The following is a 17,500-nucleotide window of genomic DNA, read 5'->3' on the forward strand; positions in this document are numbered from 1 at the left end:
CAGACTAAATAACTTTTTTGCCCGCTTTGAGGACAATACAGTGCCACTGACACTGCCCGCAACTAAAACATGCGGTCTCTCCTTCACTGCAGCCGAGGTGAGTAAGACATTTAAACGTGTCAACCCTCGCAAGGCTGCAGGCCCAGACGGCATCCCCAGCCGCGCCCTCAGAGCATGCGCAGACCAGCTGGCTGGTGTGTTTACGGACATATTCAATCAATCCCTATCCCAGTCTGTTGTTCCCACATGCTTCAAGAGGGCCACCATTGTTCCTGTTCCCAAGAAAGCTAAGGTAACTGAGCTAAACGACTACCGCCCCGTAGCACTCACTTCCGTCATCATGAAGTGCTTTGAGAGACTAGTCAAGGACCATATCACCTCCACCCTACCTGACACCCTAGACCCACTCCAATTAGCTTACCGCCCAAATAGGTCCACAGACGATGCAATCTCAACCACACTGCACACTGCCCTAACCCATCTGGACAAGAGGAATACCTATGTGAGAATGCTGTTCATCGACTACAGCTCGGCATTTAACACCATAGTGCCCTCCAAGCTCGTCATCAAGCTCGAGACCCTGGGTCTCGACCCCGCCCTGTGCAACTGGGTACTGGACTTCCTGACGGGCCACCCCCAGGTGGTGAGGATAGGCAACAACATTTCCACCCCGCTGATCCTCAACACTGGGGCCCCACAAGGGTGCGTTCTGAGCCCTCTCCTGGACTCCCTGTTCACCCACGACTGCGTGGCCACGCACGCCTCCAACTCAATCATCAAGTTTGCGGACGACACAACAGTGGTAGGCTTGATTACCAACAACGACGAGACGGCCTACAGGGAGGAGGTGAGGGCCCTCGGAGTGTGGTGTCAGGAAAATAACCTCACACTCAACGTCAACAAAACTAAGGAGATGATTGTGGACTTCAGGAAACAGCAGAGAGAACACCCCCCTATATAAGTTCCTCGGCGTACACATCACAGACAAACTGAATTGGTCCACCCACACAGACAGCATCGTGAAGAAGGCGCAGCAGCGCCTCTTCAACCTCAGGAGGCTGAAGAAATTCGGCTTCTCACCAAAAGCACTCACAAACTTCTACAGATGCACAATCGAGAGCATCCTGTCGGGCTGTATCACTGCCTGGTACGGCAACTGCTCCGCCCACAACCGTAAGGCTCTCCAGAGGGTAGTGAGGTCTGCACAACGCATCACGGGGGGCAAAACTACCTGCCCTCCAGGACACCTATACCACCCGATGTCACAGGAAGGCCATAAAGATCATCAAGGACAACAACCACCCGAGCCACTGCCTGTTCACCCCGCTATCATCCAGAAGGCGAGGTCAGTACAGATGCATCAAAGCTGGGACCGAGAGACTGAAAAACAGCTTCTATCTCAAGGCCATCAGACTGTTAAACAACCACCACTAACATTGAGTGGCTGCTGCCAACACACTGACTCAACTCCAGCCACTTTAATAATGGGAATTGATGGGAAATGATGTAAAATATATCACTAGCCACTTTAAACAATGCTACCTAATATAATGTTTACATACCCTACATTATTCATCTCATATGTATATGTATGTACTCTATATCATCTACTGCATCTTTATGTAATACATGTATCACTAGCCACTCTAACTATGTTAGCGTTAGCGGCCTCCTTTAGCGGCTTATGTTAGCGACTTATGTTAGCGACTTACGTTAGCGGCTTACGTTAGCGGCTTACGTTAGCGGCCTACGTTAGCGGCCTACGTTAGCGGCCTACGTTAGCGGCCTACGTTAGCGGCTTACGTTAGCGGCTTACGTTAGCGACTTACGTTAGCGAGTTACGTTAGCGGTGTAATAACATATTAACACATGTAATAACGCATTCACTGACTGTTGTCTGCCTGTGGCCTAACCATGCAATTATAGCTTGCACTCTGTGTCATAACCTCCCCCCCCTCTCCCTGTTTTCCAGTAGATACTAACCGCACTGGAAACCCCCCGCACAGGTGGCTGACTAAGATAACGTACACACTGAAACTCATAAACACACACACACACTCAAACCCAATTCGGGATGGGCTCCAAAGACAAAGAACTCTGTCGAGAACCAATGGGATACGGACACCAGGCTGGAGGAGACTGTCTATCACCTACAAGCAACCTACCAGAAGCCCAGACTACCAGAATCTACCTACGTCATTTCAATGCATAAAATTAACTGCACATCATGTTTCAGGTCTCTTCTTCCGATAGTTCCCTAAGAGCTAGACGAACGGGGCCGTGCAGCACGCTTTGCCAGATATCATTACGCTTGAATAAACGGCCTTTACTATACCTTATCCGCCTTGTCCAGAGTCTCAACTTGGTCTCGTTTCTCATGTATCTATTCATCAACAGCGGCTTATGTTAGCGGCCTACTTTAGCGGCTTATGTTAGAGACTTACGTTAGAGACTTACGTTAGCGACTTAACGTTAGAAACTTGTGTGTTTGTACATATGCTTACCTCCAGGGTCACGCCCCGCCCCGTCTCCCTGTCAAACATCCGGAAGAAGCTGTTGTACGCCCCAGTCATTATCACACTGGGGAGAGGAGGAGAGAGAGGAGGAGGGAGAGGTAGTAGAAGGAGGAGAGAAGATGGAAGGGGGGAATGAAAGAGGGACAAAGAGAGGGAGAAGAAAAGGAAGAGATGGAGAGAGAAAAGAGAGTGGGGTTGGAACAGGAAGAGGAGGAGAGATGAAGAGACAGAAGGGTGGAGTTGGGACAGGAAGAGGAGGAGAGATGGAGAGAGGGAAGGGTGGGGTTGGGACAGGAAGAGGAGAGATGGAGAGAGCGAAGGGTGGGGTTTTTATAGGAAGAGGAGGAGAGGTGGAGAGAGGGAAGGGTGGGGTTTTACAGGAAGAGGAGGAGAGATGGAGAGAGGGAAGTGTGGGGTTTTTACAGGAAGAGGAGGAAAAATGGAGAGAGGGAAGGGTGTGGTTTATACAGGAAGAGAAGGAGAGATGGAGAGAGGGAAGGGTGGGTTGGGACAGGAAGAGGAGGAGAGATGGAGAGAGAGGGAAGGGTGGGGGTTTTACAGGAAGAGAAGGAGAGAGGGAAGGGTGGGGTTGGAACAGGAAGAGGAGGAGAGATGGAGAGAGGGAAGGGTGGGAGTTTTACAGGAAGAGAATGAGAGATGGAGAAAGGGAAGGAGAGAAGGGATTGATTTTGACATCTCCAAAGCTCTTCTCTGGGATTGATTTATCTGTGGGATAAAGCCTCACACACCTGTCGGAGCTGTTCCAGACACACTCGAACTTGTCAAATATACAGTCGTTCTCGTACAGAGAGCACAGCTTAGTCCTCAGGTAGTCATGAACCTACAGAGAGACAGACATGGGAGAATGGAGGGGCAGGAGAGAGGGAGAGGGCAGGAGAGAGGGAGAGGGCAGGAGAGAGTGTTGACAGGTTTTTCCAAGGCATTCATTCAATTTCTGTGCATGTACATGTGTGCGTGAGTGTGTGAATGTATGTGTGTTTCTGTGTGTGTGCGTGTGTGTTTCTGCGTGTGCCTAGTGTGTGTGTGTGTGTGCATGTGTGTTTCTGCGTGTGCCTAGTGTGTGTGTGTGTGTGTGTGTTTCTGCGTGTGCCTAGTGTGTGTGTTTCTGCGTGTGCCTAGTGTGTGTGTGTGTGTGTGTTTCTGCGTGTGCCTAGTATGTGTGTGTGCATGTGTGTTTCTGCGTGTGCCTAGTGTGTGTGTTTCTGCGTGTGCCTAGTGTGTGTGTGTGTGTGTGTTTCTGCGTGTGCCTAGTGTGTGTGTGTGCATGTGTGTTTCTGCGTGTGCCTAGTGTGTGTGTGTGTGTGTGTGTGTTTCTGCGTGTGTGTGTGTGTGTGTTTGTTTAGCGGGCTGACCTGGTAGGTTTCGACGGGGCCTTTCTCCATGTGTAAGTCCCACACCTTGGCCGTCAGGTAATCCCTGGTCAGCAGGTACCGCCCGTTGTGACTGAACTTCACATCCGACACCGACGACACGATCTCAGAGAAGAATGAACGACTTCCTGGGTCCTCTGGTTCCTCAAAGACTAAAGGAAGAGAGAGAGAGGGAGGTGGAGAGAGGAGACGAGGGGAGGAGAGCAGAGGGGGAGGAGAGCAGAGGGGGAGTGGAGGGGGAGGAGAGAGGAGACGAGGGGGAGGAGAGGAGAGGAGAGGGGGAGGAGAGGAGAGGGGAGGAGAGGAGAGGGGAGGAGAGAGGAGATGAGGAGGAGAGGCGAGGAGAGGAGAGAGGAGGGAGAGGTGACGAGGAGAGAGGAGATGAGAGGAAGGAGACAGGGAGGAGGAGAGGAGACGAAGGGAGAGTGGGAGGAGAGGAGACGAAGGGAGAGTGGGAGGAGAGAGGAGTTTAGGAAGAGGAAAGATGGATATCACAATTTAAGGGGGTGTAAATTCCAATCTGGACCTGAGGCCAGTTGTACTGCTGATTTAAATGAAGGACTGATTTAGACCTGCGACACCATGTGGGAGCAATTAATTATCAGAACCAGCAGTAGTTATACTCTGGACCTCGAAGAGTAAGATTCGAATACACATGATTTAGAGACTGACAGCAAAGGCTTTTATCTCCCCCCGTGTGTAGCCAACTCACGTTTGGTGTGTTTGTCGCAAAGTGCCGAGGCCCTCATGTCACAGAGACGTAGAGATCCTTTACTGCTACTGTAGACAAACAGGTGACAGTGGTGAGGATGAAACTCTGCTGCTGTTATCACCTCTGTTAGCTCCTCCATGTTGGCTGGCTTGATGTCCACTATGTCTGAAGGAGAGATACTCAGGTAGAACAACACAGGACTGTGTCTGGAGGAGAGATACTCAGGTAGAACAACACAGGACTGTGTCTGGAGGAGAGATACTCAGGTAGAACAACACAGGACTGTGTCTGGAGGAGAGATACTCAGGTAGAACAACACAGGACTATGTCTGGAGGAGAGATACTCAGGTAGAACAACACAAGACTGTGTCTGGAGGAGAGATACTCAGGTAGAACAACACAGGACTATGTCTGGAGGAGAGATACTCAGGTAGAACAACACAGGACTGTGTCTGGAGGAGAGATACTCAGGTAGAACAACACAGGACTATGTCTGGAGGAGAGATACTCAGGTAGAACAACACAAGACTGTGTCTGGAGGAGAGATACTCAGGTAGAACAACACAGGACTGTGTCTGGAGGAGAGATACTCAGGTAGAACAACACAGGACTGTGTCTGGAGGAGAGATACTCAGGTAGAACAACACAGGACTGTGTCTGGAGGAGAGATACTCAGGTAGAACAACACAGGACTATGTCTGGAGGAGAGATACTCAGGTAGAACAACACAGTACTATGTCTGGAGGAGAGATACTCAGGTAGAACAACACAGGACTGTATCTGGAGGAGAGATACTGTCAATGATTAGTTATTGGAGAAACAAGACCAAGATGAGACTCTGGACAAGGCGGATACGGTATATTTGAGGCCTTTTAATCAAGCATAGTGATAGCTGGCAAACGTGCAGCACGGCTCTCATCGTCCACTCTTAGGGAGGTTTCGGAAAAAGAGGGCGTGACACATATTTGGGCAGTACATTTATACATTGAAATGACGTAGGTAGATTCTAGTAGTCCTGGCTCCTGGTTGGTTGTTCGTAGGTGATAGACAGTCCTCTCCAGCCTGTTGTCAGTATCCCATTGGTTCTTGACAGAGTTCTTTGTCTTTGTAGCCCATCCCAAAGGGTTTTGAGCAGTGTATATTCATGGGTTATCAGTGTGTTTAACAACAGTCAGTGAATGCGTCATTACATGTTTTAATATGTTATTACAACAATACTCAGGTAGAACAACACAGGACTGTATCTGGAGGAGTAGATGGCTGTGGTGGTTGTAGCTAGCCTGATTAGCTGTACAGTAGTAGCCTGATTAACGGTACAGTAGATGGATGTGGTGGTTGTAGCTAGCCTGATTAGCTGTACAGTAGTAGCCTGATTAGCTGTACAGTAGATGGATGTGGTGGTTGTAGCTAGCCTGATTAGCTGTACAGTAGATGGATGTGGTGGTTGTAGCTAGCCTGATTAGCTGTACAGTAGTAGCCTGATTAACGGTACAGTAGATGGATGTGGTGGTTGTAGCTAGCCTGATTAGCTGTACAGTAGTAGCCTGATTAACGGTACAGTAGATGGATGTGGTGGTTGTAGCTAGCCTGATTAACTGTACAGTAGATGGATGTGGTGGTTGTAGTAGCCTGATTAACTGTACAGTAGATGGATGTGGTGGTTGTAGCTAGCCTGATTAACTGTACAGTAGTAGATGTGGTGGTTGTAGCTAGCCTGATTAACTGTACAGTAGATGGATGTAGTGGTTGTAGCTAGCCTGATTAACGGTACAGTAGATGGATGTGGTGGTTGTAGCTAGCCTGATTAACTGTACAGTAGATGGATGTAGTGGTTGTAGCTAGCCTGATTAACGGTACAGTAGATGGATGTGGTGGTTGTAGCTAGCCTGATTAACTGTACAGTAGTAGCCTGATTAACGGTACAGTAGATGGATGTAGTGGTTGTAGCTAGCCTGATTAACTGTACAGTAGATGGATGTAGTGGTTGTAGCTAGCCTGATTAACTGTACAGTAGTAGCCTGATTAACGGTACAGTAGATGGATGTAGTGGTTGTAGCTAGCCTGATTAACTGTACAGTAGATGGATGTAGTGGTTGTAGCTAGCCTGATTAACTGTACAGTAGATGGATGTGGTGGTTGTAGCTAGCCTGATTAACTGTACAGTAGTAGATGTGGTGGTTGTAGCTAGCCTGATTAACTGTACAGTAGATGGATGTAGTGGTTGTAGCTAGCCTGATTAACGGTACAGTAGATGGATGTGGTGGTTGTAGCTAGCCTGATTAACTGTACAGTAGTAGCCTGATTAACGGTACAGTAGATGGATGTAGTGGTTGTAGCTAGCCTGATTAACTGTACAGTAGATGGATGTAGTGGTTGTAGCTAGCCTGATTAACTGTACAGTAGATGGATGTGGTGGTTGTAGCTAGCCTGATTAACTGTACAGTAGATGGATGTGGAGGTTGTAGCTAGCCTGATTAACTGTACAGTAGATGGATGTGGAGGTTGTAGCTAGCCTGATTAACTGTACAGTAGATGGATGTGGAGGATGTAGCTAGCCTGATTAACTGTACAGTAGATGGATGTGGTGGTTGTAGCTAGCCTGATTAACTGTACAGTAGATGGATGTGGTGGTTGTAGCTAGCCTGATTAACTGTACAGTAGATGGATGTGGAGGTTGTAGCTAGCCTGATTAACTGTACAGTAGATGGATGTGGAGGATGTAGCTAGCCTGATTAACTGTACAGTAGATGGATGTGGTGGTTGTAGCTAGCCTGATTAACTGTACAGTAGATGGATGTGGAGGATGTAGCTAGCCTGATTAACTGTACAGTAGATGGATGTGGAGGATGTAGCTAGCCTGATTAACTGTACAGTAGATGGATGTGGTGGTTGTAGCTAGCCTGATTAACTGTACAGTAGATGGATGTGGTGGTTGTAGCTAGCCTGATTAACTGTACAGAATTATCCTGATTAACTGTACAGTAGTAGCCTGATTAACGGTACAGTAGATGGATGTGGTGGTTGTAGCTAGCCTGATTAGCTGTACAGTAGTAGCCTGTTTAACTGTACAGTAGTAGCCTGATTAGCTGTACAGTAGATGGATGTAGTGGTTGTAGCTAGCCTGATTAGCTGTACAGTAGATGGATGTGGTGGTTGTAGCTAGCCTGATTAGCTGTACAGTAGATGAATGTCGTGGTTGTAGCTAGCCTGACTAACGGTCACCTCATAGTACACAGACACACTATGAATATGCAGAGATTGTTTTTAGCCTCAGCTACTGAACTTAATCAACCCTGTCACACGCACACACACATGTACGAGCGCGAACACACACACACACACACACACACACACATTCTATTTGCAGTGAGCCCCGTGTGTCTTAGTGGAGTAGAGAGTAGAGAGTAGGGAGTTGACACTGAGTGAATTATTTAAACTTCTCTGTAGATGTTTTCTAGGTCAGGGTCCTGTTATGGTAGAGCCCGTTTAAACTTCTCTGTAGATGTTTTCTAGGTCAGGGTCCTGTTATGGTAGAGCCCGTTTAAACTTCTCTGTAGATGTTTTCTAGGTCAGGGTCCTGTTATGGTAGAGCCCTTTTAAACACTACAGCCTACAGATGGAGGAGCGTCATTTGATCACCTTGTTGCAGAACAACTGAACAGACAGAATGAACGACTGGGTCTCTGGTACTGAACTGTTTAAACACTGCAGCCTACAGATGGAGGAGCGTCATTTGATCACCTTGTTGCAGAACAACTGAACAGACAGAATGAACGACTGGGTCTCTGGTACTGAACTGTATAAACACTACAGCCTACAGATGGAGGAGCGTCATTTGATCACCTTGTTGCAGAACAACTGAACAGACAGAATGAACGACTGGGTCTCTGGTACTGAACTGTTTAAACACTGCAGCCTACAGATGGAGGAGCGTCATTTGATCACCTTGTTGCAGAACAACTGAACAGACAGAATTAACGACTGGGTCTCTGGTACTGAACTGTTTAAACACTACAGCCTACAGATGGAGGAGCGTAATTTGATCACCTTGTTGCAGAACAACTGAACAGACAGAATGAACGACTGGGTCTCTGGTACTGAACTGTTTAAACACTGCAGCCTACAGATGGAGGAGCGTAATTTGATCACCTTGTTGCAGAACAACTGAACAGACAGAATGAACGACTGGGTCTCTGGTACTGAACTGTTTAAACACTGCAGCCTACAGATGGAGGAGAGTAATTTGATCACCTTGTTGCAGAACAACTGAACAGACAGAATGAACGACTGGGTCTCTGGTACTGAACTGTTTAAACACTACAGCCTACAGATGGAGGAGAGTAATTTGATCACCTTGAGTGAAGGACATTTTAAACTTGTCGCGTGTTTGACGTTTAAAAGGCTTCCACACGTTTGTCATTTCCACTTTGAAACGTCAAACTTGACATTTATCAACCAAACATGTCCAATAATTATAATCCATATAATAATTCAAATGTTATTATTTACAGTGACGGCCTACCGGGGAAACAGTGGATTAACTGCCTTGTTCAGGGACAGAACGACAGATTTGTACCTTGTCAGATCGGGGATTTTATATATTTCATATTTTACTTCTTTATTTCACCTTTTGTTTAACCAGGTCGGCCAGTTAAAAACAAGTTCTCATTTACAACTGCGACCTGGCCAAGAATAAAGCAAAGCAGTGTGACACAGACAACAACACAGAGTTACACATGGAGTAAACAAGCGTACAGATCTAGCAACCCTTTTGGTAATTGGCCCAGCGCTCTAACCACTAGGCTACCTGACACCCCGAAACATTTCCTGTTACTGCAGGATTATTTTCCTGCTGTATCAAACTGCGTCAAATTAAGATTTTACACATGTACATTCCTACCCAGACTGGCACAGAGCCATATAGAGTATGTGATTGGGCAGGAAGACTGGCACAGAGCCATATAGAGTCTGTGATTGAACAGGAAGACTGGCACAGAGCCATATAGAGTCTGTGATTGAACAGGAAGACTGGCACAGAGCCATATAGAGTCAGTGATTGGGAAGGAAGACTGGCACAGAGCCATATAGAGTCTGGGATTGGGAAGGAGCTCAACAGAGCTGAGTTCCGGCACCTCAAATGTTCTACTTCCTGTTCCTCTTTTTGAATATCAGATTAAAAGTATTGTGGAGCTCCAGCACCTCAATATAAACAGTACTGGTCCACTACCTCAATATAAACAGTACTGGGCCACTACCTCAATATAAACAGTACCGGGCCACTACCTCAATATAAACAGTACCGGGCCACTACCTCAATATAAACAGTACCGGTCCACTACCTCAATATAAACAGTACCGGTCCACTACCTCAATATAAACAGTACCGGGTCACTACCTCAATATAAACAGTACCAGGCCACTACCTCAATATAAACAGTACCGGGCCACTACCTCAATATAAACAGTACCGGTCCACTACCTCAATATAAACAGTACTGGGCCACTACCTCAATATAAACAGTACTGGGCCACGACCTCAATATAAACAGTACTGGGCCACTACCTCAATATAAACAGTACCGGGCCACTACCTCAATATAAACAGTACCGGGCCACTACCTCAATATAAACAGTACCAGGCCACTACCTCAATATAAACAGTACCGGGCCACTACCTCAGTATAAACAGTACTGGGCCACTACCTCAATATAAACAGTACCGGGCCACTACCTCAATATAAACAGTACTGGGCCACTACCTCAATATAAACAGTACTGGGCCACTACCTCAATATAAACAGTACTGGGCCACTACCTCAATATAAACAGTACCAGGCCACTACCTCAATATAAACAGTACTGGGCCACTACCTCAATATAAACAGTACCGGGCCACTACCTCAATATAAACAGTACCGGGCCACTACCTCAATATAAACAGTACCGGGCCAGCACCTCAATATAAACAGTACCGGGCCAGCACCTCAATATAAACAGTACCGGGCCAGCACCTCAATATAAACAGTACCGGGCCACTACCTCAATATAAACAGTACCAGGCCACTACCTCAATATAAACAGTACCGGGCCACTACCTCAATATAAACAGTACCGGGCCACTACCTCAATATAAACAGTACTGGTCCACTACCTCAATATAAACAGTACCGGGCCACTACCTCAATATAAACAGTACTGGTCCACTACCTCAATATAAACAGTACTGGTCCACTACCTCAATATAAACAGTACCGGGTCACTACCTCAATATAAACAGTACCGGGCCACTACCTCAATATAAACAGTACCGGTCCACTACCTCAATATAAACAGTACTGGGCCACTACCTCAATATAAACAGTACTGGGCCACGACCTCAATATAAACAGTACTGGGCCACTACCTCAATATAAACAGTACCGGGCCACTACCTCAATATAAACAGTACCGGGCCACTACCTCAATATAAACAGTACCAGGCCACTACCTCAATATAAACAGTACCGGGCCACTACCTCAGTATAAACAGTACTGGGCCACTACCTCAATATAAACAGTACCGGGCCACTACCTCAATATAAACAGTACTGGGCCACTACCTCAATATAAACAGTACTGGGCCACTACCTCAATATAAACAGTACTGGGCCACTACCTCAATATAAACAGTACTGGGCCACTACCTCAATATAAACAGTACCAGGCCACTACCTCAATATAAACAGTACTGGGCCACTACCTCAATATAAACAGTACTGGGCCACTACCTCAATATAAACAGTACCGGGCCACTACCTCAATATAAACAGTACCGGGCCACTACCTCAATATAAACAGTACCGGGCCAATACCTCAATATAAACAGTACTGGGCCACTACCTCAGTATAAACAGTACTGGGCCACTACCTCAATATCAACAGTACCGGGCCAGTACCTCAATATAAACAGTACCGGGCCACTACCTCAATATAAACAGTACCGGGCAACTACCTCAATATAAACAGTACCGGTCCACTACCTCAATATAAACAGTACCGGGCCACTACCTCAATATAAACAGTACCGGTCCACTACCTCAATATAAACAGTACCGGGCCACTACCTCAATATAAACAGTACTGGGCCACTACCTCAATATAAACAGTACTGGGCCACTACCTCAATATAAACAGTACCGGGCCACAACCTCAATATAAACAGTACCGGTCCACTACCTCAATATAAACAGTACCGGGCCACTACCTCAATATAAACAGTACCGGGCCACTACCTCAATATAAACAGTACCGGTCCACTACCTCAATATAAACAGTACCGGGCCACTACCTCAATATAAACAGTACTGGGCCACTACCTCAGTATAAACAGTACTGGGCCACTACCTCAATATAAACAGTACCGGGCCACTACCTCAATATAAACAGTACCGGTCCACTACCTCAATATAAACAGTACCGGGCCACTACCTCAATATAAACAGTACCGGGCCACTACCTCAATATAAACAGTACCGGTCCACTACCTCAATATAAACAGTACCGGGCCACTACCTCAATATAAACAGTACTGGGCCACTACCTCAGTATAAACAGTACTGGGCCACTACCTCAATATAAACAGTACCGGGTCACTACCTCAATATAAACAGTACCGGGCCACTACCTCAATATAAACAGTACTGGGCCACTACCTCAATATAAACAGTACTGGGCCACTACCTCAATGGAAACAGTACTGGGCCACTACCTCAATATAAACAGTACCGGGCCACTACCTCAATATAAACAGTACCGGGCCACTACCTCAATATAAACAGTACCGGGCCACTACCTCAATATAAACAGTACCGGGCCACTACCTCAATATAAACAGTACCGGGCCACTACCTCAATATAAACAGTACCGGGCCACTACCTCAATATAAACAGTACCGATCCAGCACCTCAATATAAACAGTACCGGGCCACTACCTCAATATAAACAGTACCGGGCCACTACCTCAATATAAACAGTACTGGGCCAGCACCTCAATATAAACAGTACCGGGCCAGTACCTCAATATAAACAGTACTGGGCCACTACCTCAATATCAACAGTACCGGCCCCTACCTCAATATGAACAGTACCGGGCCACTACCTAAATATAAACAGTACCGGTCCACTACCTCAATATAAACAGTACCGGGCCACTACCTCAATATAAACAGTACTGGGCCACTACCTCAATATAAACATTACTGGGCCACTACCTCAATATAAACAGTACCGGGCCACAACCTCAATATAAACAGTACCGGTCCACTACCTCAATATAAACATTCCCGGGCCACTACCTCAATATAAACAGTACCGGGCCACTACCTCAATATAAACAGTACCGGTCCACTACCTCAATATAAACAGTACCGGGCCACTACCTCAATATAAACAGTACCGGGCCACTACCTCAATATAAACAGTACCGGGCCACTACCTCAATATAAACAGTACCGGGCCACTACCTCAATATAAACAGTACCGGGCCACTACCTCAATATAAACAGTACCGGGCCACTACCTCAATATAAACAGTACCGATCCAGCACCTCAATATAAACAGTACCGGGCCACTACCTCAATATAAACAGTACCGGGCCACTACCTCAATATAAACAGTACTGGGCCAGCACCTCAATATAAACAGTACCGGGCCAGTACCTCAATATAAACAGTACTGGGCCACTACCTCAATATCAACAGTACCGGCCCCTACCTCAATATGAACAGTACCGGGCCACTACCTCAATATAAACAGTACCGGTCCACTACCTCAATATAAACAGTACCGGGCCACTACCTCAATATAAACAGTACCGGGCCACTACCTCAATATAAACATTACCGGTCCACTACCTCAATATAAACAGTACCGGGCCACTACCTCAATATAAACAGTACTGGTCCACTACCTCAATATAAACAGTACCGGGCCAGCACCTAAATCATGTGTGTGTGTGTGTGTGTGTGTGTGTGTGTCTGCTTTCCTGTGTGTGTGTGTGTGTGTATGTGTGTTTGTGTGTGTCTGCTTTCCTGTTTGTGTGTGTGGGTCTCCACAACTGTGTGTGTGTGCGTGCATGTGTGTATGTGTCTGTACATGTGTGTGTGTGTCCCTCTCCCAGTGAAGGATACTGAAGCTGCGGTCTGTGATCCCCAGATGCCACATGTTGATCCTCAGGTCATCAGCTGACAGGTAGGTCTCTCCGTCACTGTTGACCGATATGGAGTTAACATGGTAGGTATGACCATTGGAGAACACCCTCCTAGGACGTACCTCCACCATCAGGTCTGTAGGTCTCAACACAGGAACCTGGGAGGGAGGGTGGGAGGGAGGGAGGGTTGGGGGAGTGAGAGAGGGGAGGGAGAGAGAGAGAGACGGAGGGCGGTTGGGGGGAGAGAGGGGGAAGGGGAGAGAGAGAGGGAGGGAGGGAGGGTAGGAGGTTGGAGAGAGGGAGGGAGTGAGGAGTGAAGGAGTTGGGAGAGAGAGAGGGACAGAGGGAGGGAGGGCGGGAGGGGGGAGAGAGGGAGGGTTAGGGACCAGGGGATGGGCTGAATGAGGGACAAAACAAGAGGTGTGTGTGTGTGTGTGTGTGTGTGTGTGTGTGTGTGTGTGTGTGTGTGTGTGTGTGTGTGTGTGTGTGTGTGTGTGTGTGTGTGTGTGTGTCTGTGTGTGTGTGTGTGTGTGTGTGTGTGTGTGTGTGTGTGTGTGTGTGTGTGTGTATATACCTGTAGTGATGTGACTGTAGAGATATCCTTCACCCTGCCCTCTTCATCTTTCAGGTTGTAGCCCTCCGGTTGCTTGTCTCGCTCACTCACCTTCCACAGCTTGATGGTCTTATCTGACACACACACACACACACTCACACACACACACACACACACACACACACACACAACAAACACACACACCGCACACACACACACACACACACAACAAACACACACACACACACACACACACACACACAACAAACACACACACACGCACACACAAACACACACACACCACACACACAACAAACAAACACACCACAAACACACACACACACACACACACAAAGATAATGTTTGAGACCAAGTCTGGCTGGTTGACAGTGCTCTTATCTGTGTTAGAGTTTCAGGGTCATGATGTAATCTGGAGGAAACATCTGTCAACGATTCAGTTTCCTTCTTTTAATTTATTAACACCAGGAGATGAGTGGACATTCACAACTATAAGATGTTGCACAATATTTAAATATAATATATTCAGAAATATAATATAGTCTCCCTCTTTTCTGAATGTTGATGGCAGCGAATGCAAGTTAATGTGTGAGTTTGCGTTGAGCAGGAAGTGGGAATTATGGGTCATGTAGTTTATTTACCATTCTCAGTGTTCTATTAGGGAACGATTTTTGGTAATCAACTCAACTGATCGTTTGTTGAGAGTAGGATTACAGGTAGTGAGGTCAACTGACAGTTTGTGGCAAGAAGGATTATGGGAAATGTAGTCAACTCACTGTTTGTGGAAAGGAGGAATTATTGGTAGTCTTCTGCTAGGGGAGGATTATGGGTTGTGTAGTCTACTGACTGTTGGTGGAAAAGCGGAATTGTGGGTAGTGTGGTCTACTCACAGTTGATGGAAAGGAAGATTATGGGTAGTGTTCTGATAGAGGAGGACTATGGGTAGTGTTCTGATAGAGGAGGACTATGGGTAGTGTTCTGATAGAGGACTATGGGTAGTGTTCTGATAGAGGACTATGGGTAGTGTTCTGATAGAGGACTATGGGTAGTATTCTGATAGAGGAGGACTATGGGTAGTGTTCTGATAGAGGACTATGGGTAGTGTTCTTATAGAGGACTATGGGTAGTATTCTGATAGAGGAGGACTATGGGTAGTGTTCTGATAGAGGACTATGGGTAGTATTCTGATAGAGGAGGACTATGGGTAGTATTCTGATAGAGGACTATGGGTAGTATTCTGATAGAGGAGGATTATGGGTAGTTAGTCTACTCACCGTTGGTGGAGAGGAGGATTATGGGTAGTTAGTCTACTCACCGTTGGTGGAGAGGAGGATTATGGGTAGTTAGTCCACTCACCGTTGGTGGAGAGGAGGATTATGGGTAGTTAGTCTACTCACCGTTGGTGGAGAGGAGGATTATGGGTAGTTAGTCTACTCACCGTTGGTGGAGAGGAGGATTATGGGTAGTTAGTCTACTCACCGTTGGTGGAGAGGAGGATTATGGGTAGTTAGTCCACTCACCGTTGGTGGAGAGGAGGATTATGGGTAGTTAGTCCACTCACCGTTGGTGGAGAGGAGGATTATGGGTAGTTAGTCTACTCACCGTTGGTGGAGAGGAGGATTATGGGTAGTTAGTCTACTCACCGTTGGTGGAGAGGAGGATTATGGGTAGTTAGTCCACTCACCGTTGGTGGAGAGGAGGATTATGGGTAGTTAGTCTACTCACCGTTGGTGGAGAGGAGGATTATGGGTAGTTAGTCCACTCACCGTTGGTGGAGAGGAGGATTATGGGTAGTTAGTCTTCTCACCGTTGGTGGAGAGGAGGATTATGGGTAGTTAGTCTACTCATCGTTGGTGGAGAGGAGGATTATGGGTAGTTAGTCTACTCACCGTTGGTGGAGAGGAGGATTATGGGTAGTTAGTCTACTCATCGTTGGTGGAGAGGAGGATTATGGGTAGTTAGTCTACTCACCGTTGGTGGAGAGGAGGATTATGGGTAGTTAGTCTACTCACCGTTGGTGGAGAGGAGGATTATGGGTAGTTAGTCTACTCACCGTTGGTGGAGAGGAGGATTATGGGTAGTTAGTCTACTCACCGTTGGTGGAGAGGAGGATTATGGGTAGTTAGTCTACTCACCGTTGGTGGAGAGGAGGATTATGGGTAGTTAGTCTACTCACCGTTGGTGGAGAGGAGGATTATGGGTAGTTAGTCCACTCACCGTTGGTGGAGAGCAGGAAGTGGGCGGCGTTCTGTTGAGGCAGCCATCGTATCTTGTTGATCTTCTCCTCGATCTCCAGACTCTTCAGGTAGTCAAAGTCAGGCTCGTGGCTCTGGAAGGTACTGTACACATTATACTCCCCCGACTCACCCGTCTCCCCCACCTGCTCCAACTCCCCTTTAGGCTGGGAGAGGAGAGGAGGTAGGGGGAGAAGAGATGAGAGGAGAGGAGAGGAGGTTTTGGGGGAGAGGAGAGGAGGTAGGGGGGAGAGGAGAGGAGAGGAGAGGAGAGGAGAGGAGGTAGGGGGAGAAGAGAGAAGGTAGGGGGAGAAGAGAGGAGAGGGGGTAGGGGGGAGAGGAGAGGAGAGGACAGGAGAGGAGAGAGAATATAACGATATAGTAACCACTTCCATACCACACTGACAATATACTGACCAGACACTAGCTAGCACACTGACGATATACTGACCAGACACTAGCTAGCACACTGATGATATACTGACCAGACACTAGCTAGCACACTGACGATATACTGACCAGACACTAGCTAGCACACTGATGATATACTGACCAGACACTAGCTAGCACACTGACCAGACACTAGCTAGCACACTGACGATATACTGACCAGACACTAGCTAGCACACTGACGATATACTGACCAGACACTAGCTAGCACACTGATGATATACTGACCAGACACTAGCTAGCACACTGACCAGACACTAGCTAGCACACTGACGATATACTGACCAGACACTAGCTAAGTTACCACACTGACGACCAGTCTACACCAGCCAGTGAAGGTGAACAAGTAAACACATTAGGTGGAAGTAGAGATAACAAGGACATGTGACCTGTGACTTTATGACCACTACGACCACTCTATGACCACTCTATGACCA

General features: G+C 47.1%; 1 protein-coding gene across 1 annotated transcript in view; it reads right to left on the bottom strand.

Annotated features, from left to right (window-relative positions):
• Positions 1 to 17,500, bottom strand: part of LOC110516989 (serine/threonine-protein phosphatase 2A 55 kDa regulatory subunit B gamma isoform) — a 67,965-nt gene that overhangs the window by 4,856 nt on the left and 45,609 nt on the right. The window contains exons 3-9 of the mRNA XM_090209864.1: positions 16,597 to 16,780; positions 14,383 to 14,495; positions 13,789 to 13,966; positions 4,620 to 4,784; positions 3,890 to 4,059; positions 3,266 to 3,357; positions 2,505 to 2,580 (exon numbers count right to left, since the gene is read on the bottom strand). Coding sequence (XP_090065990.1) covers positions 2,505 to 2,580; positions 3,266 to 3,357; positions 3,890 to 4,059; positions 4,620 to 4,784; positions 13,789 to 13,966; positions 14,383 to 14,495; positions 16,597 to 16,780 — 978 coding nt within the window. The remainder of the gene's footprint in view (positions 1 to 2,504; positions 2,581 to 3,265; positions 3,358 to 3,889; positions 4,060 to 4,619; positions 4,785 to 13,788; positions 13,967 to 14,382; positions 14,496 to 16,596; positions 16,781 to 17,500) is intronic.

The sequence above is a fragment of the Oncorhynchus mykiss genome, chromosome 19, assembly GCF_057628025.1.
Source record: "Oncorhynchus mykiss isolate SJ-2025 chromosome 19, ASM5762802v1, whole genome shotgun sequence".
Lineage (NCBI taxonomy): Eukaryota > Metazoa > Chordata > Actinopteri > Salmoniformes > Salmonidae > Oncorhynchus > Oncorhynchus mykiss.